The sequence below is a fragment of the Girardinichthys multiradiatus genome, chromosome 4 (genome assembly GCF_021462225.1).
Source record: "Girardinichthys multiradiatus isolate DD_20200921_A chromosome 4, DD_fGirMul_XY1, whole genome shotgun sequence".
NCBI classification, from domain to species: domain Eukaryota; kingdom Metazoa; phylum Chordata; class Actinopteri; order Cyprinodontiformes; family Goodeidae; genus Girardinichthys; species Girardinichthys multiradiatus.
Window position 1 is genome coordinate 37826784 of NC_061797.1, and position 27874 is coordinate 37854657.

Here is a 27874-nt window from a genome sequence, read left to right on the forward strand (position 1 = left end):
TTCCCGGCTGCTCTGCTTGCATCTGATACTTCTTCCAGTAAAGGATCCTAGCAGTGTTGCTCTCAGAAAGCAAACAAGTGTACCCGGACTTTTTGAAAACGGTTTACTATTTGGTGTTGATAATAGTGCTGAAAAAAGTACAGACTTGGCTTTTATTTTTTCAAAGATTAGGTTTTATTTATAATAGGTATTTTTATTTCCACCTTGTCCCTCAATAAATACACAATAAAACAACAGGTTTTGTATATAAAAAAAGAACCAATACAGCAGTGTTGACATTGCAGCTGCCAATAAAAGCAACCCGTTTGGAAACATTTTTACAGTAAGCCCAGACATACATAAGTATATCTCTTTAACTTGCTAGACTTTTACTGAAGCCTTGAGGGTTTCTTGTGAGGAGTTTGTCTACATCCAAACCTACATGCAAGACCAGTGCAAATAAGGCAGAAGCCACACCTCTGATGAGGACTGTCAGTGATGAGAGTATGGTGAGTCTGTGGTTGGTTGACCCAGGGTAAAGGCAACAAAGAAGGGTTTGCACAACTCCATCTAGTAGATTTAACAGTACATTTCTAAACACCAGTGACTCATCTTAACATTGCAGTTTATATTTGATTGTGTTTGCGTTTCCTGCAGCTTCCAAGCATGCTGAAAGGACTCGTAGATGTTGTCTGCTAAACTAATGCAGCAGCCTCAGTTTAACTCATTTAGCATGACAGGTTGGTATTGTCATACAAGCTGTCCAGCATTTGCATATCAATAGTGTGTCTGGAGGAGGGGATTGAGACTCAGCTCTCTCACAATACACAGTAAAGGACATCAATTTTCACATTCACCAGTGTGCAAATCCAAAATTCAAGAGCTACTTTCAGGAATTTAGCAGCCTTCCTTTTTCCTTATATATGAAAAAAAACAAAACAATTTAAACCTAGTCATTTACCTGCCAATTCATTTGGTAGAGGAACTTTGAAAAAGAAGCCAAAACATGGTCCACCTTTGGCTGGAAACTGTCACATCCCACCCAGATAGTGTACTCAGTTGGTTAGGATGTGGTGTGCTTTGGCCCCCACAGAAGCCTGGTGTGGTGAGGGCTCAGTGTCCAACCTGCACAGTGACGTACAGTCCACAGGGCATTCCTGGGTTTTACAGCTGCTGCCCTGCTCACTGCAAGCTGCATGCTAAAAAGGAACAGAGGACTTATGTTATTTATCAAAGCCAAACGCTTCAAATAAAATGGTTTCCCACCATATTTAAGGTAATTCAGCCATACAGGGTAAGTAACCACACCTGTCATTATACATTATAATAACATATAACTATATAACCATTTAAAAGTGAATTGATTTTAGTAATTCAACACAAAAAGTCCAACACAATCTGTTTTATAGATTGATTATGCATAGTGATGTCTTTTCAGCATTTATTTCGTTTGATTTTGATGATTATGGTTTACAACTGATGAAAACCCTTAATTCAGTTACTTAGACCATTGGGATAGGACATAAGATCAATAAAAAAAGGATTTAATTTTTTATACTGGTCAATCAAGCACAGTGATATCATAACCAACAAACCAGGTGTTGGTACATTTGGCAGTGTGGGCAGGTGCCAGGTCCTGCTGGAAAATGAAATAAGCATCTCGATGAAGATGCATGGAGGACATATGTTCTCTTGTTATAACCTACATGTTTATCTTTTGAGCCAGGTCTCAGCTAAATTTGATTATGGTGACATAATGACAATTGTGTTGCTTCACTAGCATGAGCTGCCAGCTATCAACAATTTAAACAGTCTCAAAGAAAACTCCAAAACATGGGAATCATATTCATTTCATTTACTTCAGAAATCTGTAAAACTGAAATGATACAATAAATTACATTTTTGTTTATATGGCAACTTCAATTAGTTCAAATAGTAGATAAAGCATAACATAAATTTTGGACATGCCACTACATTTAAAGCTAAGCACACTAACATCTAGGCCTGAAACCTGGCGTTGGTCAAACACATCGCTATCTAGCTTAGCACAACCATGCTAACATTCATATAGTGATCTTGACAAAAACTAACTTATAACATTTAGCTTGTGCAATTGTCATTTTAAGAAAAAGTCTGCAACCTTCTTTGTAAGAATAATACTCACAGGCAATGATTTAGTCAGGATTAGAATGACTGACAGCATTCAATCAGAAGCTACCACCACTAGCAGGATACAAGAACAAAGCAATGGACTTCCTGCCATCTGACTAAATAGCCTCCCTCACACAGGAAGTGAAAAAATGACCTCATACAAAATAACTACAAAAATGATGAAACTATCAATAAATTCTTGGGGGAGCAGCACAGGATCTTGAATCTTGTCCACAGAAGGAAACAGGATGTGTTCTAACATTTCTTGGTAGGCAGTGGCCCTGACTTTGGACTGGATGAAACCTAGTGGACCAACACCAGCAGATAGCATGGCTTCCCAAATCATCACAGACTGTGGAAACTTCACACTGGACTTCAAGCAACGTGGATTTTGTGCATCTCCACTCTTCCTCCAGACCTTGGTTTTCAAATGAATTTAAAGTTTACTTTCATCTGAAAAGACAACTTTGGACCATTGTCCAGCCCTTTTTCACCTAACTCCAGATAAGAAGTCCCTGGTTCAGGTTCATGACTTAACACAAGTAATGAGAGTTTTAGTCCATGATACAGGGCCTTGCGAAAGTACTCGGCCCCCTTGAACTTTTCAACCTCTTGCCACATTTCAGGCTTCAAACATAAAGATATAAAATTCGAATTTTTTGTGAAGAATCAACAACAAGTGGGACACAATCGTGAAGTGGAAAGAAATTTATTGGATGTGTCAAACGTTTTTAACAAATAAAAAACTGAAAAGTAGGGCGTGCAATATTATTTGGCCCCCTTGCGTTAATACTTTGTAGCGCCACCCTTTGCTCCAATTACAGCTGCAAGTCGCTTGGAGTATGTCTATCAGTTTTGCACATCGAGAGACTGACATTCTTGCCCATTCTTCCTTGCAAAACAGCTCGGGCTCACTGAGGTTGAATGGAGAGCGTTCGTGAACAGCAGTCTTCAGCTCTTTCCACAGATTCTCGATTGGATTCAGGTCTGGACTTTGACTTAGCCATTCCAACATCTGGATACGTTATTTGTGAACCATTCCATTGTAGATTTGGCTTTATGTTTTGGATCATTGTCTTGTTGGAAGATAAATCTCCATCCCGGTCTCAGGTCTCTTGCAGACTCCAACAGGTTTTCTTCCAGAATGGTCCTGTATTTGGCCCCATCCATCTTCACATCAATTTGGACCATCTTCCCTGTCCCTGCTGACGAAAAGCAGGCCCAAACCATGATGCTGCCACCACCATGTTTGACAGTGGGGATGGTGTGTTCAGGGTGATGAGCTGTGTTGCTTTTACGCCAAACATATCGTTTTGCTGTGTGGCCAAACAGTTCGATTTTGGTTTCATCTGACCAGAGCACCTTCTTCCACATGTTTGGTGTGTCTCCCAGGTGGCTTGTGGCAAACTTTAAACGAGACATTTTATGGATATCTTTGAGAAATGGTTTTCTTCTTGCCACTCTTCCATAAAGGCCAGATTTGTGCAGTGTACGACTGATTGTTGTCCTATGGATAGACTCTCCCACCTCAGCTGTAGATCTCTGCAGTTCATCCACAGTGATCATGGGCCTCTTGGCTGCATCTCTGATCAGTCTTCTCCTTGTTTGAGATGAAAGTTTAGAGGGACGGCCGGGTCTTGGTAGATTTGCAGTGGTCTGATACTCCTTCCATTTCAATATGATTGTTTGCACAGTGCTCCTTGGAATGTTTAACGTTTGGGAAATCTTTTTGTATCCAAATCCGGCTTTAAACTTTTCCACAACAGTATCTCGGACCTGCCTGGTGTGTTCCTTGGTCTTCATGATGCTCTGTGCGCTTTGAACAGAACCCTGAGACTATCACAGAGCAGGTGCATTTATACGGAGACTTGATTACACACAGGTGGATTCTATTTATCATCATCAGTCATTTGGGACAACATTGGATCATTCAGAGATCCTCACTGAACTTCTGGAGTGAGTTTGCTGCACTGAAAGTAAAGGGGCTGAATAATATTGCATGCCCTACGTTTCAGTTTTTTATTTGTTACAAAAGTTTGACACATCCAATAAATGTCATTCCACTTCACGATTGTGTCCCACTAGTTGTTGATTCTTCACAAAAAATTTGAATTTTATATCTTTATGTTTGAAGCCTGACATGTGGCAAGAGGTTGACCAGTTCAAGGGGGCCGAGTACTTTCACAAGGCACTGTATGTCTGTGGGTGGTGGCTCTTGTTTGGTTAATCTTGAAGCACTGATTCCAGCCATTCCTCTTACTTTTAAATAGGCTTTGCTTCACAATCCTCTCAAGGCTGTTATCCCTGTTGCTTGTGCACCTTTTTTGGCAAAATATTTTCCTTCCACTGAACTTTCCATTAATATGCTTTTATACAGCACCCTGGAGAACCTGTAGCTCACCTACCTTTAGTCACTGACACCCTCCACACCATAACGCCATAAGATTTCTGTATTAAAAATGTTTTTTTGAAATTGATTGAATGTCTTGACTTGAATGTGATTGTGTCACTCCGAGTGTAATGAATCTATGAGTTTCAGTTTTTGAACTGAATTACAAAAACTAATTTGAATTAATGCATGTCAAAGTGTAGATGTTCCAACTTTTGACTGTTCAGAGGAGGTTCATTCACCATTTTTTGTATTTTTAAAAACATCCATATGAATGCTTTTCCCCTTCTTTTCCTTACTTCTCATGCGACTTCAGTTGAAAGGTCTGTGAGGGTGTTTTGTGCTGTAGGGGAGGCTGTATATGGGATACAAAAACACAGCCTGCAGCTCCATCTAAAAGGTTAACTGTCTCAGGTTTACGGTTTGATGATTCTCAGCCTTTTACTGTGAATTCTGGTGTAGTCTCAGATCACCAGACTGGCATGGGCATTACTGCAGCTCATTTTAAAGCAGCTGCTGTTGGATCTATGCCAGCTGGTAGGCCTGACTGTTGTGTGGTTTCATTAAAACAACAAAGGCAAGGTAAGAACTCACATTCTTCATAAAGCTCAAGGAGCCTGCTGAGTTCTTAGTCCCCCTTCCCTTATTTTTTTAAAATTTATAATTCCTCTGGAATTTATTCACGAGAACAGGATATTGTCTGGGCTTTAGGTATCCACTACCAATCTTGGAGTTGGCCCACAAAAAACACTGAATCAGGACTTAGTCTATATATGTAAACACTGGGGAGATTCAGGTATATTAAAACCTAAGTAATGGTATGCTGTGGTCCAGCTGGATATGAATATATGTAACTGACATAAAGTCACTGAGTATTGAATAGAAATAAGAAGCATTTGCAAACAGTTTTTTTCTGCTTGAGGTGGTGTCTTAAAGGGTCTTTCTTTGCATCATGTTTCACTTTCAAAAGACAGGCACAGAGAAAAGCACGGAGCTGCCCAAAAACAAAATCAAAAAAGCCTGAAAGACCTGCAGGGTCGCAAACAGCACAGCAAGACGACTGCTCATATTTAACTAGTGGAAAAACCTTTAATGAAAGGACATTTTATTTCAGTTTGCGGCATCTAAGGCTCCCTCATCCACCGGCCACATTCCTCTAATACTTATCAGTATAGCTGCAAACATTCAAGTACAACACGGATGATTTAGTAAAATGGTTTACTCAGCGCAGGGGGGGAACTCACAGCTTCTGACGGATTCTGCGAGAGATTCTCGATCCAGGGACACATCTCTCTCGGTCTCTTGCATCTGAAAAATGAAAGCATGCAAGTTACAGAAAATATGTTCATTTTATGTACCAGTTTATTGTTGTGAGTAATTAGATAGATTAGATAATTGCTTGATACCAAAACCAGAATATTTTACCTTGACATGCTTCTTGAGGTATTCAGCTCTGGTCATGAGGCTTTTTATCTGACAAGGAACATAAAAATGCCCATAAATATTTAACAATTTAAAAACAAGGGTGTGTTCACTACTGTTTCTAGCTTTCACAGGGAGCAAAAACTTTGCTGATGTAATTTTAGTGGTGGCTCCAGAGGAAGATGTGGGGAAATTATCTCACAGACTAAAATATCTAAACATCTAAGTATTTAAAAACAAACGCATACATTCTCAGCACAAAACCTGACGACTTTAATATGCAATGCTTTGTAAAACTATGGATATCCTTTCAATTTTTGTACATTTGTTACCTTCCAATCACACAAAGCAACACAAAGTAGAGCATATTTGGGAAGTGGGAGGAAAATGACACATGGTTTTCCAGATCTTTCTAAACACAAATCTGAGGTGAGCAATTGTAGCTTGTGTTTGTATTCAGTCCCCATTATTAAAAGTTTGTGGACCTAACGTTTGCTGCAATTACAGCTGCAGGTAATTTGGGGTATGTCTCCAGCAGCTTTACAAAGCTACCTAGAGAGGGACATGTTTACTCATTCTTCTTTTCAAAATAGCTTGACCTTAGTCAGGTTGAATGTAGGGCAGCTGTGAACAGCAAGTTTCAAGTCTTGCCACAAATTCTCAATTAGATTTAGGTGTGGAAATAAACTGGGCCATTTTAATCAACTAATATGTGTTGATGAAACCAGCTGGAAGGTGAACCTTGAAGTCAAGTCTTCATCTATAGCCCCATAAACTCTGGCCGGCTTCCCGTCCCTGTTGAAGAAACACTTCCCCACAGCATAATGCTGCCACTACATGTTTAGGTTTGATCCAATTTAACCAGAGTACCTTCTTGTAAGCTGGGTCCCCTCCATGGCTCGTGCCAAACTGCCAATAGGACTTTTCATGGTGCCCAAAGCTTAGAATATTGTCTTATAACTAAACCCTTCGCAACACTATTCCTGCTGTATTCCTTGGTCTTCATGTTTGTTCACTGATGTTCTCCAAAAAAAAGCCTCTGAGCCCTTCACACACCAGCTGGATTTAGAAAGAGGTTAAATTACACATAGATGGACTATCTTTACTAATCAGTTGATTTCTGAAGGGGATTGGTTGTAATGCGCTCTATTTAGGGCTGTCAGACTAAATGGGGTGAATTTATATGTTCACCACACTTTTAAGATTATTTGTTTTCTTTTCACTTCCAAAACAATTTTCAATAAAAAACAGAGTACAAGAGTACTATTGGTCCTCTGGTGATCCAGAAGGTTATTGACTTTACATAACACCTGCCTGGGTCATCAGGCTTTCTTAGGTATAACTGCAGCAACATTTGAAGATTCAACAAACTGCAAACACCTAAGAGGCCTGTAATGTTTCTTTAAAAGTCATAATCCTTCTGCCTGCTGGTTCTTGATCCGGCTCCTATCCTGGTCTTATATCACCACAGGGCTTCTTTAATCAGGTTCCCTCTAATCAACAATGACAACAAATGTGGAAAGCAAGCATGCATGTGAGAGCTAAACATGATACTGCAAGACACCACGACAATAATAGCTATGAGAAGCTAGAATAAGAAACAGCTCTAAAAAGGTATCTTCTTAAATAGTTATGAACACAAACTGAGGCCATGGCAGAGTGTGTCGGCTGTTTTGGGTTCTAACAAACACACATGCTTTCAATTTAACCCCTCCTCCCCGAACACTGCCTCCCGATGCTGCATTAGATTATTACCACCGCATCTGAATTTACTTAAGGCACGCACCCATAAAACTTCAAACATGGAGGTCCATGAGGCCCACTCAGTGCCCTGCACGCCCTCTTGGGGTTTGTTGGTGAAATATGTTGTGTTTTGTTGGTTCAGTTGCTGGATAAACGATGAACAAAAAGAACACATTTACAGAACATCAACAGCAAACCTGTACAGGTCTTTTTATGGTTCGCAACATAATGAAAAGACTGATGTCACGGTTTCAGATTACTTTCTGTCCCAATCTGTGTTCTTCCTAGATTATACAAATTTAAATCAATGCAAGAATGTTAATTTTATTGTTAATCTAAAAAGAACCGCACAATGTCACAAACAAAACATGTTTCTGGAAACTCAAACTCTGCATCTACTATAAAAGCCTGAAAAGTCAGACTTCAGAGTAAAATTGGGCTTGCTGATTACATGTCTGATAAAGGTCATTCATGCCTAATTACTAATTTTGGCTGGGCAGTCAAATCGAGGATGGCAGCTGGAGGTTCCCTCAACCGTCTGAGAATTATAGATGGGGCTGTGGTGTTGGCGACTATGACTGCTGCAGAAATATCATAGAGTTCTGCCATTATTTTCATAGCTTGGTTTGTCTCTGTAACATGAAATCTGTAAAACTACTGAAAGCTACCCTTGTTTTCAGCATCTGCACCTTTAGAAGGCACAACCAGCTGTAACCCATAAAGCATATGTTAATGCCAGCTGATGAGTTTTAAGTTATCTGACAGAGTTTAAAGTTGCATCAGCTTTTTTTTCCACCAAAAGAAAAGCTAAAAGCAAATGTGGAAAACCTGACAGTAAATCATTTTGCATTATCTGCATCTAGCAGATAATATAACATTCACTCTAATTACAATTGTATTTATCCAAATGCTCTTGAATTTAAGTCTGATTAAATGATTGGATTAGTTTGGAATGAATGGGATTGATTTGAATTTTATTTGAGTTTACAGATGAGGAATATGTGTTGGAAAAAAAAAATCGGCTTTAATGTTAGTGATTTAATGATTTTGATCATTATCTTGTTGATAAGACCCACCGACAATCCAATTTTCAGTTTCCTGACAGAGACTACCAGATTTTTTTTTAAAATCTTGTGGTATTTCTGAAAATTCATGAGTCTTTGTTTGCTAACAAGGTTCTCAGGGTCCTTGGAAGAAAAACAGTCCCACAGCATCACAGATCCCCCACCAAACCAGACCCACCTTGAATGTTTCTTGGAAATCTTAACCTCATCTGACCAAAGGAAAAAGTCCAGTTAAAATCTGTTTTGCAAAATCCATGTTTGGTGTTGTGATGGTAAGAAAGACAAGGCTTTTTTTCTGGCATCACTGCCTATATGTATGGGCATGTAGATAGCTACTAATGGTTGCTATGAAGACTTGTTGACCCTTATATGGCGTTCTTTGCTGCAGTTTTCCAACAGTGAGCTTTGGAGATATTTTTATCCCCCTTACCGTGCTGCTTATTGTGCATGGTGGCAAGATAAGTATGAATCCTCATCCAGCCTAATGCCCAATGGATAAAGAATGGGCCTCTATGAGTCACTTAAACTTCAGGGAGGTTAACAATGTTCCTTGGTCGCAAGATTTTAGCACATTTTTACCAGCTAATTTGTTTGCATTTGTATATGACTGGATATTAATTTAACCCAATGGTCTTGTAAAGTACATTTGTTGTAATCTGGTGCTATGAAGCAGAATCTGATTAACAGTTTAAAATTAGAATTGAACAGATTTTTTTTTTCTGGCCCAATGATCAATGGCCTTAACAACAACTTATTTTTTCTGATATTCTATCTATTCTTATATGTAAATGCTTTCCTGTTTTACGGTTGCCGTTACAAGGCTGTTTTGTTTGCTTTGCTGGGACAAAGTACAGCCTGATTAGAGCAATTAGAGTTAGGAATAACAATAAAGTTCCCGAGTCAAATAATTACCTGCCATAAAAACTTCACAGATGTCAAATATAGTCCATAACTGGGCATTTCAGTTTAGGCAACCGACTGATTTTTTTCACACACTATGAACATAAATATTTAAAATCATAGAGAAGAGATGGATCCCAATGTGCAACGATAATTATGTTATTTTTGCCCTCCTTGTATCAGAGAAAAGAAATGGGTCATGTGATTATTACCTACGAGCTTACTGGTGGTCAAAGCAGAACCATTTCCTCACCAACTCACCTCACTGTGGAGCAGCTCTTTCCTGCGACCCTGGGGCTCGGCTGGATTGACAAGAGAGGGGAATAAAAAAAAAGAAACAGTAGAGAAATAATGAAACCAAAGGAGGAGAGGAATCTAGCACCTAATAACTTTGTTCAAGAAGAGGCGAACTACTAGACTGGATTATTCTAGCGTGTTGACTGGAGGCTCAGGAAGTGGAAATTGTTCTAATCTAGGCCATTGTTTTCACAGACGGTTGTGCTGGAGGGCAGAGTGGCAGAAAACTGAGAAAGAGGAGAAAGAGGAGGAGGGTTCTGTGGCAGGGAGGTGCACTAGGGAGCTGAACAGCAAAGAGCTTTTGGGTGAACAAAGAACCAATGTTTTCTCCCAACAATCACTGTGGAGGAATCTGCTGCACAATAAGGCACCCTGATAGTGGAGAAAGAGGCTGGCTGAAAACAGCTTTAGCCATCAGAAATGACTGACAATATGAAAAATCTAATTTGTTATACTTGTGCTTACATAAAGAGCTTTTTTTCAGTTTTACTCCATAACACCTTTAAGTAATCAAGTTGTGGCAACTGGGATAATAGTTTTTGTTTGTCTCCAAGTTTCAGTAAAACACACGGTTGAAATATGGTGTCTGAATGGGAAGCAGATGGCAGGGATTTCATACCACACACAGGGCACTGGCAGCGGGTCTCATCCCAGCTCAAAGACACATCTGGATCACTCTGTTCCACCTCTTCCATTAGGCTGATCTTCCAGATGAGCTCATGAACCAGGCCTAATGGATGCCTGGCCACAGAGTGAGTTGCTGGAGTCTCTTCAGTTACTCCACCTTCTGTCCCTAAAAAGACTCAAAGTCTTCTAGTCCTACCTTCTTTCATTTTCTTGCTAGTATGTTCCCACACTTACCTTCAACATCATTGCAGTATCTCAGTAATAAAAATATGGTTATGATGGATTTTTGCAATAAATTAAGGACGGTGTGGAATAAATGCATTTGATTACCTGCTAATGCCAACAGTAGCTCTCCTAAGCATTGCTGGTACATGTCCAAAGCTTCATGATCATCTGATTCATTCTCCTCCTATGAAAGAAGATTTAGATGATCAGACCATGATTTGATACAGCTCGACTATCCCAACTCAACTATTACAATAAAATAAAATAAAAAACACGAAAAACACATTGTTCATCTAATTATTCTTGTTGATTCAGCTTGAAAATACATAAAAACACAAGAGATATTATGAAACTGTTGGAAAAGTATTCACACCCTGTAGAACTTTTTTACATTTTGTCACACTGACATACAGACCTCAGCGTATTTCATTGGGAATTTACACAACAGACCAACACAAAGAGGTGCGAAACTGTGAAGTGGAATAAAAATGATGCACGTTTTCGAACATATTTACAAATAAAAATCAACCAACTGCCTTCATAAGTCAGCTAATAAATAAATAAATTGAACGCCCCGGCGTAAACTATAAATACAGCTGCTCTAAGAACATCTAAAAGCAGTGGTGTCCAAACGTTTTGCACCACAAGTCAAACTTGGTGAGTACTATGGGGCCATTTTGTTGTCAATAAAATGTTAAATCATTTTAATGTAAATTCTTTTTATTTTACCTACTCAGCAATTAAATAAACCATGCACTATTTTAATAAAACAAAGTAAAAGTGAACAAATTATTGTAGGTGTTGTCTGAAAAAGGGTTTCAGACATTTGCCGTAATAAAAGAATGGTGTACTGCTTCTTAACTTTCTGGGTGTTTTTTTTTTTTTTGTTGCTCTAGAAATTTTTTTTTTGTCTATTTCCAGCAACAACAGCGAAAACTTTCCTTGGAAATACTTGCAGTATTTAGCCAAGTTTAATGACTGACTCAAGTCTGTTTTTAAATAAAAAGTTGCTGGATTGTGGGTATACTTACTATATTAAAATGAAATAAAAAAAATCAAAAATACTAATAAAAGTAAATACTTTGTGTTTTACCTAACATTTACCATTCAAAAAGATATTCATTTTGCATTGAAAATCTCATGCTAAAATATTATAGAAAGTGTCCATAACCATCAGCCATGTGCTGGAGGGTTAAATTTGTATCATTCTTGAATTGCAGTCAGGGGCCACAAAATAATTATTCCAAGGGCCGCAAATGGCCCCCGCGCTGCACTTTGAACACCTCAGCATCAAAAGGCTTGTTAGAGAACATAAGTGGATAAACAGCCTCATGTAAACCGAGGAACACAGCAGACAGAGCAATGATAATGTTGGGCAGAAGTTTAAAGCAAAGTTAGGTTGTGTTAGGTTTGCAAAGAAATCTGAAAACCATTCATCATTTTCCTTCCACTTCATGCTTACGCAATACTTGGCCAATCAAATAAAAATTTATAAATTGCTTTTGGTAAAAACGTAACAAAATGTGAAAGGGTTCAAGGGATACTAATGGGTTTGCAAGGCATGGTATTTTTTGCTTAACTTATGGTTGGTCTTATGTGTCAGTTAATTTCTGCTTTAGCCTTCATCTGTGTACATCTCAGTATCTAACCTTAGCAATGGCTGTAGAGGCCATCTCCAAGGCAGCCAGGAGACGTGGACGGTCTTTAGACATTTCTGTCAGAAAAAAAAATACATTTATTTCAATCAATTCTCAGTTTGGTGTACTAAATTCAGTAATAATGCATACTCGTTAAAAATGAAGCCTTTTATGGTTCACAGTCCTTTAACTCATGAAAACATCAGAGATTCATGATTAGCAAAGACTTTAAAAGCAGCAGCCAAATGGTGTATACAGTTCCAGTCAATAGTTTACATACTGGCATCAATGTCCTATTAATTTGGTGCTTTTAGTTATTTACTTGAACTGTTCTCTTTTCAGGGTGGAATAATTATAAAAGACACAAATTCAGTGATTTTGAAAATCAAAAACTGTTTGAATTTACTTTGAATTTAGTGCAGATTTTTGCCACATTGGAGTTGGTTCAAAATACTCCCCCCTTCCCCCCACACACACCTGCCACCCTCTAATAATTGGATAAACCTCCGTTCAGCAAGTTGCTGAGTTAACCACACAAAGTCTTTGTAGCCATCAATAAGATCCCACTATAATTCTAGCTAGATAGTTGACAAGTCGTCTTTCCATGAATTTTAGAGCAAAGGGCAATGGCATTGAGGTCAGGACCATTCTAGAAGCTCAACTTCAGTCTGCTTTTTTTCCTTTGCAAGACCAGATTTGTTGAGTGATTGGCATTACTGATTTGTTGGAACACTAACCTGTGCCTAAATTTAACCATCTGACCCAAACTATCAACTCCAATGAAAGGGAATTAGTTAGGATGTTGAAAAACAACTTTTGAACCACCAAGGCTCAAGGCTATCATAGAAAATACTGAAACAACTGTCACTATCCACAATGTAGCAAGTTAACAACAACATAGTCTGTGAAGGAGTCCACCAAGTTTCACTTCACAAAAATTTGCAACTGCCGACTTGAACAAGTTCAATATCTTCTGGAGAAATGATTTATGGTCTGAGAACACAAAGACTAAGCTATTTTGCCACAGAGACGAGGAATATGTGCGGAGGAGTCACCATACTATACTATACACTATACTAACTATCAAGTGTGTTTATGGTGGAATCATGCTGAGGGTCTGCCATCAGTCCTGATGTATTGTATTAACCAGACAGAATAATGTGGAAGGAGGACTACCTCCAGATTCTTGACTCTCACCTCAAATCAACAGCTAGATAGTTGAAACTTTCTATGGACACACATCAAAACTAGCTTTGGAATGGACCAACAAGGCCAACATTAAGCTTTAGCAATGCAAAGAAGGCTTCAAGAACAGACAAGATCATTGCTGTTGAAGTGAAAGTGAAAGTAAATGCATGTGGTTTATGTTTGTGTCAAACATAATCCTTTATTTAATTAAATATTGTCAAGAGCTCTAACCTCTAATATTGTGACTAACTGGTGTTAAACTTGTAACAACACAAATGACCTAGGTAGAGATTTAAGAGAATGATCAGATTAGATTAATGTACAGCATCTACTCTAAACCCTGCTCTTTACCTCGGAGAACATCTCTGGATGTCCGAGCCTCCTCGAAGCTCTGCCTGTTGTCCGAAGCGAGCAGGGCTTTCAGCTCCTCAGCTCTCGACACATACTGTCTGACCTGTGGGTGGAACCCTTACAATGACTTCTTTGATCACCAAAAACTTTATTCATTTACTCTATACACCACCAACAAAGAGGGACTGAAGCAGAAAGAGAAAGTATATCTATGCCAGTTGTAGTGTTCAGAAACACATTAGAATTGACTTTAGAATTGACATATCGTTTTATTCCACACCAGTGGGCAAATCTCTGAAATACAGATGTTTTTATGATCTCAACAGCTACTATACTTTAAAAAAGAAATTTGTTTGAATGTCTGCCAACATTTCTGATATGAATGATCTTATATAGCTAACTTAGAAATTAAAGTTTTGAAGTAATCCTTGCTTAGTTGTAACTTTTAATGCTGAATAATTTGTAAACACCTCGGTTTTCTGCACATTAAGACCTTTTTCAAGCATGTATTTATTCTTTTGTCCTGCAGAATAAATACATGCTTTAAAAAGAGTGGAAACAACCGTAGTCACCATGTACTGTATTGTCATCACATACTACAGGAACATCTCAAAGAAATATATTGTGAAAAAGTCAAATTCATATCATATAGATTCATTCCACATTGAGCGAAATATTTCAAGCCTTTATTACTTGTAATGTTAATGATTATGGCTTACAGATAATGAAAACCCAAAATTCAGGGTCTCAGAAAACTCGATTATTACATGAGATCAATAAAAAAAAAGGATATTTTTTACAGAAATGTCAGGCTTCTGAAAGGTCTGCTCATTTCTATGCAGTCAATACCAAGTTGGGCCTGCTTTTCATGAATTACTGCATCAATGCTGAGTGGCATGGAGGCGATCACGCTTTGGTACAGCCGAGGTGTAATTAAAGCCCAGGTTGCTTTAATAGCAGCCTTCAGCTCATCTGAATTGTTCTCTCTAGTGTCTTTCATCTCCCTCTTCACAATGCCGCTTAGATTCTCTATGGGGTTCAGGTCAGGCCAGCTTGGACCAGCTTTTGATACCTTTGTGTGGGCAGGCACCAAGTCCTGCTGGAAAATGAAATCAGTATTTCCATGAAGCTCGTCAGCAGAAGGAAACGTGAAGTGCTCTAAAATTTCCTGGTAGATGTCTGCGTTGATTGTGGACTTCAGAAAACCCAGTGGATCAACACCAGCAGATGACATGGCCCCACCATATCATCACTGGCTGTGGAAACGTCACACTGGACTTCAAGCAACGTGAGTTCTGTGTCTCTCCACTCTTCCTCTGGCTCTGAGACCTTGATTTCCAAATTAAATGCTAACTTTACATCTAGTTCAACTTCTTTATTAAATTTTTAACTGTTTGACACACAATATTGATCATTACAACAATGTAAAAGGCAGTAACCTCAAAGTGGAAGGAGAAAAACAATTGGAGGCTGTTCTACTTTAAACCTATCCCCCACAACCCTAACTCCCCAAACACATCACTGTCAAGGTCCGAACCCAAGACAAACATTTAACATAGATCCAGTCCCTGTAACAAAACACTGTAACACTACATATACTTACACATTCACCCATCCATACACATAACAAAACAGGCAGGGAATACATTTATTTTAACAAATAAATACATAAATACGTAATTAAAGAAGGGGAGGCCAACAAGAAGCCTAATTTGCTTCAGTGTCAGGAAGCAAAGTGAAAGTGCCTGCAAGAGATAGGAAAGGTCTCCAAGTCTCCATGAATTTGCTGGGAAAGCCCTTAAGTGAAAATCTGAGTTTTTCCAGCTTCAGCTTGTAAAGAACATCTCTCACCCAATGGTCAGGTGAGGGCGGGATGCTTAGTTTCCTCTTAACTAAAATAAGTCTACGAGCCAGCAGGGTGGAGAAGGCTAGAGCTCGTCACAGAAAATACGAAAGGCCCGGGTCTGGAGGGAGGCCAAATATAGCTGATTGGGGAGAATTGTCTGATCATAAGCTTGACTGAGCGTTTTGAAGACATTACCCAAAAACCCACTCAACTTAAGGCAAGCCCAAAACATGTGAGCATGATTAGCTGGAGACTGTCCACATCTATTACAAGCATCACTAAGTGTTGAGTAGATTTTAGCCAATTTTGCGTTTGTGTAATGTACTTTATAGAATATTTTGCACTGGAAAAAAGCATGTCGGGCACAACTAACTTTACTTTTGTCTGAAAAGAGGACTTTGGACCACCGACCAACAATCCAGTTCTTTTTCTCCTTAGCCCAGGGAAGATGTTTCTGATACCGTCTCTGACAAGAGGAATGGGACATTTGTAGCTCATGTGTAGGATTCATCTGTACATAGTTTGATGCATTGACTCCAGCCTCAGTCCACTCCTTATAAAGCGTCCCCAAGTTCTTGAATTGATTTTGCTTGACAATCTTGTCAAAACTGTGGTTATCCTTGTTGCTAATGCACCTTTTCCAACCACCTTTTTTCTTCTACTCAACGTTTTATAAACATACTTGGATACTCCACTCTGTGAACAACCAGCTTATTTAGCAATGACCTTTTGTTGCTTGCAATCCTTGTGGAGGGTGTCATTGACTGTCTTCTGGACATCTGTCAAGTCAGCAGTCTTCCCCATGGTTGTGTAGGCCACAATATGGTTACTACATAACATTTATACAATAAAAACGCTTTTTTCGAAATTGGTGTTTTGTAATATTCTAATTTTCTTGGACACCGAATTTTGGGTTTCATTATCTGTAAACCATAATCATCAGAATTACAAGAAATAAAGGCTTGAAATTTTCCACCATATGTGTAATGAATCTATTTGAGTTTCATTTTCTAAAATTAGAGACAAAAAATATTGAACTTTTAGATGGCATTCAATTTTACTAGATGTACCTGTATTTTGTCCAGAGTAATTGATTGCTGAAATTTTTGCTTTATCTCAGCAATAGAATCCAATTTATTATTGGCAGTCTAACATGATAAATCTTTCGTTTTATCTCAATTCCGCCTCTGATTGGTTAGTCAGACCACGATGGCGACTCCTCCCCTCGTAGTATGCAATGCTGAGAGAAAATATTTATGTCTGCCACATTTGCTTTGTTACATTAGTCTATTTGTTCCTGCAATATTTCTTTAGTTTTACATCCATGCATTGGAGGTTTGTTACATATCTCTTAGGAACTATCTCTTAGGAAACAAAATCCTCGGTATATCCAAGACTCAATTCTATTTCTAGCCATGTTTCGGTGCTGAATTGCTGAGGAATTGAGGTGGTTCCAAAACACTGAATTCATCCAGCTCTATCTTTGTTTTCTCCCAGATTACCATTTGTGTATGTGGGGGAAAATTTAGAACTACTCCATGAATAACTCAACACTAGTCCATGAAATCCTTTCTCTGGGCTGTGAAAGATCAATAAACTCTTGATAAGTCAATACTTTAATCAGTTTAACTGTTATTTTGGAATTTCAATTCCCTAGTTATAAAACCGTCTTCTTTTAGTACCAGTTTTCAGAGTAGAATTAGCATTAGTATTGGTTTTTTTATTCGTTTCTGTTGGGTATTTCTTTAGCTTAATTAAATAATTAGTAAGTATATCTTAGCTTGAAGACAACTAAATGTAAAATCTTGTTTACCTTGATTACAAGCTCAGAGTGATTCCCATAATCTTAGCTGAAGTGTAATTATCTTTGACTGCTCCTCAATAAATCTTAATTCTGAGAAACATACTGAAATCTCCTTGCTTCTTTTATTTGAATGTAAAAGGCAAGAATTAATTCCACAGCATTAATTTGAGGTAATGAACTTGACTGACAGAAAACAAAATGTTTAATGTAGGTTATTCGTGTATATATACACAGTATATGAGGAGTCCTTTTAGGCCTACCTTCTGCCTGAGAGCATCTTTACGCTGTCGGTCTGTCTCATCTGAGGAGGAAGTGAAAATATTTTATAGTGGACATTCCTTCTCAGTTTATTGTTTTTGAGCAAAGAAAGCATTGTGTAAAGAGACTTAAGCCACAGAAAGGAAATGAAAGTGGTTCTTGCTATTACAGTGAATGGCAGGGACAAAGTGCTCCAGGGCATTGCAGTAGAGAGACAGCGCTGTGGACCGCTCCCCTTCCTGGTCCTTCTGCACGGCCTGCAGCACCAGCTCTGTCTTAAAAGACCAAAAAGAAAGAAGCATCGGTAAATGGAAACTACAAAAACTATGTACAATATTAATCTGCCTGTGGTGTTTGTGATGCTAAGGTGTCCACAATCTGTTATCCTCTTATTGCCTTACTGCTTTCACTATGCTGTCTGCACTTGGCATGTGCTCCATATCTACAAAAGGGTGAGTGAAGAACTCCTCAAAGGTGATCCGGGTATCTGGATTTCGCTCGAGCAGCCTCAACAGAAGATCTCTGCAGTCCTTGGAGACCCGGGCGCCGGGAGGGACCTAATGCACAAAACACAACCTTATTAGATTGCACCCAATTCACACGATCCAAGTAAAGAAAGGACAGCGCTTTGTTAGCACAGAACCTCCTGTCCCACATCTCCATGTTCTGACAAAAGCTGACCTTTAGAGTCAGTGTGGATCCCTGGATAATGCACAATGCTCTAATGTGATTCAATAAGTCAAAGCCAAATGCTCGACTTGGGAATTCAGTTGGTATGAAAGCACTTCTTCATCAAGTAAACGCAGACTGAACTATCCAAGTCCTAATTCATATGTTTTTTGCATGTAGCAGAAATAATATGGAAATAATATGGAAACACATCCACAACTTTTCTTAAACAAATACAAGCATTTTGCACCAAAAATATCTAACGCTAGAAACTACCTCATAAACGTTCATAGACACTGCGTTCTAACATAAATAAATAGTTGAAGAAGGGAATTACACATGGAGTTATAATGTTTAACATATTTTTGAAGATTTTATCCCAAATAGTCTCCCTAATGTAGGGGGGAAAGAACCCTTCCTCTACAAGTAGAAAACGTTTGCCATCTAGTGGTATAAAAGCAGAAGGACAAGAAAGAAGAGGCTTCAGAAGCTCGAAATAAATCTTATATCTCTCTGGGGAATAAATCTATTTCTGAAGGATATTCATTTTCCAGACTGAGTGTTAAAATCTGACGCCATTTGAGGAAGAGTAATAACTGACTAAAACTAATTTTAATTGCTTACCTCGACTGGTTGATTGCTTCGTATTTTCTCCTCCAATTCAGCATATGACTTTGATGCAAATGGTGCCCGTCCAAACAGTGCCTCTACAGAAATAATACAGAGAAATGTATTGACAATGACTGTTTGGAAGAAGGCCCAGCAGAGACTGTATTTCCTGAGGCAACCCAAGAAATACAACCTTCCTGAGTGGTCATGTTCTACACCACCATTATTCAGTCTGTCCTGTGCACACCCATCACTGTGAGGTGTGGCTCATCCGCAAAACAGGACAGGCCCAAACCGCACCGAACAATTAGGTCTGCAGAGAGGATCATCAGGGCTGACCTTTCCTCAATCCAGGATGACTTGTACAGGTTTAGGGTCAGGAGAGGAGCAACTAACATCTCTGTAGACCCCACACATCCAGCACAAAAACTGTTTGGACTTTTACCATCAGGTCTGCGCTACAGAGCACTATTTGCAAAAAAACCTCAGTACAAATCAATACTTACTGTATGAGCCTGCGTGAAGAACAAGTGGTGTAATAAATAATCATACAGCTTCCAGCTTTAGTCTGTGTGCCTCTGATTTTTTTCTCATGATATGCTGCTGATTTGAGTGTGGGTGTTTGTATACACAATTATGTTCTTGCACTTGTTTGACCAAAGTACTCCCTCTTCCTCCAGAAAATGTATTACATGATGTCATCTAAAAGAAAAAACTCCCACAGAGAGAGAAATGTTAGGTGCAGCGTCTCGATTTATTCAGTTTTACAAAAGATGAAAATATCTGCAAACTGTATGAACAGCTGTCCTTAATTCATCCTAAACTTTGCGAAGGAAATCCTTTCTATTACCCCTTTAAGGTCATCTGCGGTATTACCTCTTTATATCCGCCCTAAAAGTGTAAATCGGTTACTATTCATTTCCCTTTTTAATCTGACACTACCGCCATTCCAACTGATTTCCATATATTATGTGAATTTGGTTTCCCAGAGCCAATCACTTGAGCGCAGTGTATGATTAGCATATGTTTCCAAGCCCTACAAAGGACCCAGGCAGAGTATCGAGAATGCACTATTATGTGTTTCACTGAGACATGGCTGCAGGATCATATGCTTGACTTCAGCGTCTGCAAGGCTTTCTGACCATGCAAACAGATAGAGATTTAAAGAGGGGTGGCAAACGCAAAAGAGGTGGATTAGCAGTGTTTGTGTACAACAGATATTTTAATTTAGGACCTGTTACTGTGAAGTATCGTCTCTGCAGCCCAGATATTAAACTGTTAGCAGTAAGTTTTCATCCATTTTATTTACCCAGAGAGTTCACTAGTGTTATTTTGGCAACGGCTAAGTTTCACTGTCAGCTGCTGCTGACACTGCATATGTCATCAGCTCACTGGTTGATAAGCTACAGACACAACACCCCAATGCGTTCGTGGCAATATCTGGTGATTTTAACCATGCTTCACTTTCTGCTAAACTCCCAGTATTTCAACAGTTTGTCAGCTACTCTACCAGAGAAAGCAAAACGTTGGATTTGTTTTATGCAAATGTCAGGGACTCATTCATCTCTAAAGCAAGACCTCCACTAGGCACATCAGATCACAATCTTGATTTTCTCTGCTTGAAATATAAGGCCCTTGTTCAGAGGCAACTTGTCATAAAGATAACTGTGAGAAGATGGCCACAGTAAGCTAAAGAAGCCCTGCAAGGTTGCTTTGAGGGTACAGACTGGGACGCACTGTGCCAGCCACACGGAGATGATCTCAATGCCATGACTGAGTAAGTAACCGATTATATAAACTTCTCTGTGGATTACACCATCCCCACCAGAACGGTGAGATGCTTCCCCAATAACAAACCCTGGATCACCAGTGACCTGCTTAACAAGACAAAAAAGGAGCCTTCAGAGAGGAAGACATGGAATTAAAACTTCAAGTCAGGATAAAAGACAGCAAGGAGTTGTACAAGAAGAAGTTAAAGAGCAAGCTCCAGCAAAACAATATCAGAGATGTGTGGTGAGGAATGAAGAAGATCACAGGCTTCAAGCAGGACGATTGGACTGCCTGATGTCTAGACAGAGCCAATGAACTAAACACATTCTTCGATAGGTTCAGTTCAAGAACAAGCTCAGCATTCTTCTCTCCTGCCCATAGTCTAACATACATCCCACTCTCCTTTGACCCAAAGCTTTCATGTCACACCTCAAATGTTTAATCCTACATCTCAGCCATGGACCCTTCTGTTTCTACATGTTTGTCTTCAACCAAATCAGAAGATTCTGATGCTCGCTTTGCCTACCCTTTTCACCTGTGTGGAAGGGAGGCATCTGTATCTCAAGAAGTCAGGTGAAGAGGCAACTGGAGAGACTGAACCAGAATATGGCTGCAGGTCCAGATGGTGTCAGCCCACGAGTCCTTAAAGCCTGTGCAGAGCAGCTCTGTGGGATTCTACAACACCTCTTCAACCATAGCCTGTCCCAGGAGAAAGTTCCAATGTTGCGGAAGACCTCCTGCCTTGGCCAGTACCAAACAAAACTCACCCATCAGTCCTCAATGACTATAGACCTGTTGCCCTGGCATTCAGCATCATAAAGGTCCTAGAGAGACTCCTGTTGGCCCACCTGAGTGAGCAAACAACCTATTAGGACCACTTCAGTTTGTTTATCGCTGTGCAGTTGGAGTTGAAAATGCCATCATACACCTGCTTCAACAAACCCACTGTCATCTGGACAAAGCCAGCGGCACTGAGGGTCATGTTCTTTGATTTCTCCAGTGCATTTAACACAATCCAACCTGATTTGCTTTGTCAGAAACTCCAGAAGAGGCCTTAACAATCTCCTGGATCAAAGACTACCTGACAAACAGACCACAGTTTGTGAGACTGAAGGGTTGTGTGTCTAACCAGGTAGTCAGCAGCACAGGAGCACCACAGAGGACTGTACTCTCACCTTTCTTTTTCACTCTATACACCTCGGACTTCCAGTAACACACAGACTCTGTAGAAATACTCAGATGATTTAGCAGTTGTGGGGTTTATCAGACATGGACAAGAAGCTGAGTATGGGGAGCTGGTAGTCTGCTTTGTGGAGATGCAACTTTGAAGCCGTCTACAAGAAGGTACAAAGCAGACTGTATGTCTTGAGGAAGTTTAGGTCCTTTGCTGTTTGCAGCAAGATGCTGCATTATTCTTTAAGTCTGTTGTGGAGAGTACAATCTCTTCTGCCATCAACTGTTAGCAGCACCAGAGCAAGATCATTACGCAAAGAAGAATTCCTTACAAAATGAAGAACACTATGGAGAACCCTGAGCATGCTTTTCATGAGACTGTCGTACAACAATAGAGCTTCTTCAGTCAGAGGTTTTTCAGATCTGCTGTAAGAAAGATAGAGATCCTTCCTGCCCACAGCCATCGGCATCTACAATGGCTCTTTAAAGAAAACTGCATAATATGAGCTACAACATCATTTAATTTTCCTTTGGGATTAATAAAGTATTTTTCAATTGAATTGAATTTAACATTTGGCATCAGGATTAGTCCCAAGCAGCGCTGACTGGCTGCCAATTGTTAGTCATCCTGTGGTGCTCCCTGAACTCCTTGTTTACCCAACTGGGAAATCATTTTCTGTACTAATGCAAAGGAATGAAACAATCCAGTAGAGTATACAAATGTAAAAATGCAAATTGTCAATTATAGTCTCTTCTGTTTAGCTTCTTAAATGGTGTCAAGATTTCCAATCAACGGAAATATTCTAGTTTGTGACAGGAACATTCTGACCTTATTACTGTATTATTAATACCATAAAGGGCGGTTCACCAGCCTGCCATTACATGATTAATGATACAATTCTGTTCTGCCCTACTGAGCGCGTTCCTTCAAGCCTGCAGGTCCACTGATGTCATTAATCTTTTCATTATGAAAAAGACAGCCCTGTCAAGTTTTTATTAATACCCATTGAAGGGGGCCCATACTACATAGCTCAAGACCTATGCGAAATATATTTATATAAATGTATGTAGGTTTATGAAGATGCTGTAAATGGCTAATCTAAAGACATCCATCATTCATGTCGGAAGAGTCAATGTTCAAAAGAAATTTTAAAAAAGCACTCACCAAACAGAATGACTCCTACTGACCACAGATCCACTCTGGAGTCATACTGGCGTCGGCACACCATCTCAGGAGCCATGTAGAGAGGAGAGCCTCTCAGGACACTCTTCTCATCCCACGGTGACATGTACTGCGCAAACCCAAAATCTGGACAGCCAATCAAAATCTTAAGGAGTATGCTCTCTGTAAACAACTATTGCTGTAAGCAACTCTTTACAGCTAGTTATGTTAGCTAGCTTTGTTAAAAGTTGTGCTGTATAAAGCGACATGTTAGTACAGCGCCGTGCAAAAGTATTCTTGCCCCTTTAATGTTTTAATGTTTTTTCACATTAAATATTAAGCTGCTAAAAAAATTTAAAAAGGAAAAAAAATTTTAAAACTTTAAACCATTAATGGCTTAGGTTATCTTTAGCTATTGCTGTAGTTATGCTGCTATAGGCTTAGGCTGCTGGAGGACATAATGACCACTTTCACTCTCTTCTATATTCTCATAATGCTCTCCAAATTCGCATTATTTGCTGTTATTTCAGCTTTTAACTTTATGTTAACTTTATGTTCTCTCTCTGTTTTTTCTCTTTCTAGAAGCTACATCTGGCCTGGCTCTGTGTTTAGCTGTGGCACGTTCCTGGAGGGGGACATCGGCCAAGCTGCTGCTGCCAACAACTTAATGCTCACCTTATACAAATGATACACTTGGCCCTGTCTTTCAGTGTTTAACCCTGTCTCTTCTACTGTGACTAACTGTATGTGCACTCTAGACTTGAAAACTGGCTCAGAGTTCATCTGCTTAGCTGTCTTTCTCTCCTAGATGAGGCCACTAAAGGAGCTATAACAATTAATGTTTCACTTTTCTTTCCTATTGAAAGTACTCCTGGATCAGTGCTTCTTTGTTCTCTTTGTGTCTCTGCTCTGTTCTCTCAAACCCCCAGTCGGTTGTGGCAGATGGTCGCTCACACTGAGCCTGGTTCTGCTGGAGGTTTCTTCCTGTTAAAAGGGAGTTTTTCCTCTCCACTGTCGCTACATGCATGCTCAGTATGAGGGATTGCTACAAAGTCAACGCCAGTCACTGTCCACTGTCTCTACATGCTCATCTGGGAGGAGGGAATGCTGCAAGTCACTGACTGGATGCAATCTGCTGGGTTTCCTTAGACAGAAAAACTTTTTAGCCAATTTGAATAATAAACTGAATCTGACTGCACTGTTGTACCAGACTTAAAATCTGAATGATTCGACTGAATTGACTTTGTGAAGTGCCTTGAGACGACATGTGTTGTGAATTCACGCGATAAAAATAAAACAGAATTGAATTGAATTAAACAGCTTGCCAGTTTCATATTTATTCACTAAAATCCCTTTAAAAAAGATTGAAGTTTGTTGGTTTAATGAACCAAAATGTGAAAGGGTGTACATACTTTTGCAAGAGACTGCATGTAAACACTTTGATAGGATGGCCTCTATTAATGGTCTGTGTAATAAAAAACAAACTAAGAAAGCACATTAGAAAAGCTCGATTAATCTGGTGTGTGACACACTGCTAACCAATTTTATTCATAAGTGTTTGTGTTGAGTTTTTTTGGGAATGGGATCACCTGCCAGCTTGAGGACAGACCCGCTAAGCAGAACATTTTGGGGCTTCAAATCCAAGTGTGAGATGTTCCGTTCATGAAGAAACTGAAGAGCGCAAGCTGTTTGTCCATATGCATATGCATGTGAACGTCATATAAAAAGACATGATTAGACATGGTGCTGGCACGAAACAAAAAATATTAGACAAATCATTTCAAATAATTTAAAAATATTTATGTCAGAAAAGAAAGTTTCAAACCATATTACTTCACATGACTGGGTTTAATGTGTGTAACATTTAAAAATAGGAGTTGTTCAAACTGAGAATACCTTACCCATCTGCTGCAGGAAGCGCCGAGCCAAGCTCTCAGGTAAAATCCTGCGACTGCGAATAAAGCGGGAGAGATCTCCACCTGAACACCATTCTAGAATTAAATAAATGTTCTCGGCATCCCACTAAAAAGAGAGAGAGGGAACTGGTAGAGATGCTCCAATCAGGCTAATACAAATTTGCTTTGAGGTCTTAAGTCTTGATTTCAACTTTGGGCGATTCAGACAGTAACACACATATTTATTCTGTTAGTTTTGTATTCATTTCACCATAAAATGCAACAACCACATTTTTTGTTGGAAAAAAGGATGGAGTGAACACTTTTGCTAATAAAATCCTGCGTACTGGTAACGTGGGTGAGCTTACCCACCAAAAATATGGCCCCCCATTAGAAACACCATTTGCCTGAGGATAATGAAAGAATTGGAATCTTGGATGTTAGAGAATCAACAGCCCAAAGGTGAGGGAAGTGGACACAGCATAGTTCATGCAATGGCCAAGACAGGTAGCTCAAGGAGAGAGTAAACAGCCAGACCCCTTTGACAACACGGTATAATTTGAAAAAAGTTTATTATGTGATAAAGCGCTTTCTTTAAAAGAGGTTTTTAGATTTTATGTGTTCTTTGTCAGTACAAAAGATCATCTGATCTCCAAAAATGATGTTATCCATCACTGGTGTAGCATTACCTTGAAGTGAGTTTTTCTGGGCAAACATTTTGTTTTCAAAAATCTAATTGTAGACGGTACAGTGGTGTGACAGCTGGTGTCCTCAAAGTAACGTTTTGACAGGTACAGTCCTGTAGTGTAATTAAGTCCCTCATGAGTAAAACACAGACTGATTATGAGGAAAAAAGTTAGACTTGCACAATCTCTGCATGGTTTGCTAATAAAAAGTAGGCTAATCTTGTTACACTTTCTCCCTCTCGTGAACGTCAGAGCAAAAATGCTGGTCAGAACCAGAGTAGAACTTGAATGGTGGCAGAATCTTTAATGTTTAAATAACAATGTTTCTCACAAGTTGTCATTCACCACTGTATGGATTACAGGGAGACAGGGGTTGCCACAGAGAGCATGAAAATCCTTTCATACGTTGACTGTTAGGTCTCCAAGCAAGTGCTCTCAGAAGTAATTTTGTGCAATGTCCTGCTCGCTGGATAAATAAAGCTTTATTTTATGAAATCATATTTGAGCTGCGATTTTGCTGTCACTACTTTTGTCTTGTGTGATGCATTGATCACCGAATATGGCGTTCCAAACTAAACGTCATCACTGCTCGGGACCTTTCTCAGCTGCAGTGTTCTGTACTCTTTTCTTTTATGCTTTTTTTTTTTATATTTCTCATTTTCAGACATGGAAATAAACATAACCATCATGAGGTAAAGACCTGACCACAACTGAAAAGAAAATGTTGTAAATTGATGATATATGACATTTAAAAAGAATTTGTGAAACATTCAAGTATCACCATTTTGCAGCACAGCAACAAACGTTGCTTGGTAAGTGAAGTTTGTGAACACTATTGTGTAAAAATAATAAGCAGAGTGTCATATGCTAAAACGGGATGTGTAATCACAAAACAATTGTTTTACAAGCGCATACCTGAAAGTCTTTCAGCTGGACAATATGAGGATGACGAACGGTCTTCAAAATTTCAATCTCTGTGAGAAGGTTTTCTGTTGAGGCCTTGTTGAGAGTCTTCTTCCCGACAACTTTCACTGCCACCACTTCTCGACTGTTCCCCTGTAACATCACAGTAAAGAGCTTAGCTATCACTCTTTGAAACTACCACGTGAAAAGATTACCAAGTCGAATCAAAACCAAAAACCTGTAAATGTGAAACAATACAGCAACCTTTTCCCTTTCCTCTTCCATAAGCTCACCTTTCTGTAGGCTTTGTAGACAGTAGCATAGGTGCCGCTGCCTAGCCGCTCTGTCAAGATGAAGTCTGCTAGCTTTGGAGGGGCAAAACTGGACGTTGAGGCCATGATCACACAGCAACATCAGAGGTTCCAGAGTATCTATTGTGATGTAAAATTAACATGTTGCTGTTAACTACTAAACACACCGATCTTCAACCTTTAGTTGGAGGGTGGGATCAACAGTTTATCCTCACCTCTCTGCTTTATACCGGTTAATTTGTCATAACCACGGGGTTTATAGATCATTTACAGAGCTCTTCGGAGAAGGTTTATCAATAAGTCCAACGGTTTCTTCTGTCTACAGGAAACATACTGAGTTACTTTAGCTGCTAATAGCTACTGCTTCATGCAGCTCGAACAAATGTCAAAAATTCGACTAAAACAAGTGTGGTAAAGTCTTGTCAAACAAGAAAAAACAGCAGATGAGTTACCTAATAAACTAAATTTGCTCCAGCTAGTCTACCCAAGCTACAGCTAGCTAGTACATACCACTTACTGCACTGGAAACATACAGCACCGGTGTTTTGAGTCTCTTGTTTCCCTGAAATACAACTTAAAAAGTTGTCATCACGTGGTTAGTAAAAAATAATAAGAAGAAACACATATATTCAAACCGTTTCCACTAACCTGTAGGCTAATTCACCGCACAGGGGTGAATTGTTTACATTGCTACTGACAGGCAGAGGTGAACAACTCTTCTTCTTCTTCTGTGTTATTTTTTGGCAGTTGGCACATAACGTTATGATGTGCATTACCGCCACCGACTGGTATGGAGTGTGGTTCTTCATGGTTTT

At 39.3% G+C, this 27874-nt stretch overlaps 1 protein-coding gene across 7 annotated transcripts; it reads right to left on the reverse strand.

Annotated features, from left to right (window-relative positions):
* Positions 1–150: 150 nt before the first annotated feature.
* On the reverse strand, positions 151–27809 carry ulk3 (unc-51 like kinase 3). Of its 7 annotated transcripts, none has more exons than XM_047363624.1 (20): positions 27708–27794; positions 27570–27632; positions 27275–27378; positions 27042–27179; positions 26761–26901; positions 25166–25286; positions 24854–24949; positions 23268–23411; positions 19175–19257; positions 18283–18438; positions 18051–18156; positions 17884–17924; positions 13974–14076; positions 12447–12511; positions 10903–10981; positions 9910–9950; positions 7728–7829; positions 5945–5992; positions 5764–5827; positions 151–1178 (listed from the first exon to the last, which is right to left on the reverse strand). In XM_047363624.1, the coding sequence occupies exons 4-20, from the start codon at positions 27144–27146 to the stop codon at positions 1162–1164; spliced, it is 1512 nt and encodes a 503-aa protein (XP_047219580.1). In that variant the 5' UTR covers positions 27147–27179; positions 27275–27378; positions 27570–27632; positions 27708–27794; the 3' UTR covers positions 151–1161. The 7 variants fall into 7 exon arrangements, with proteins under 7 accessions (XP_047219580.1, XP_047219581.1, XP_047219586.1 ...); XM_047363625.1 differs by having other exon boundaries at positions 27570–27621; positions 27708–27793; XM_047363630.1 differs by lacking the exon at positions 7728–7829 and having other exon boundaries at positions 27708–27793.
* Between the last annotated feature and the right edge of the window lie 65 nt (positions 27810–27874).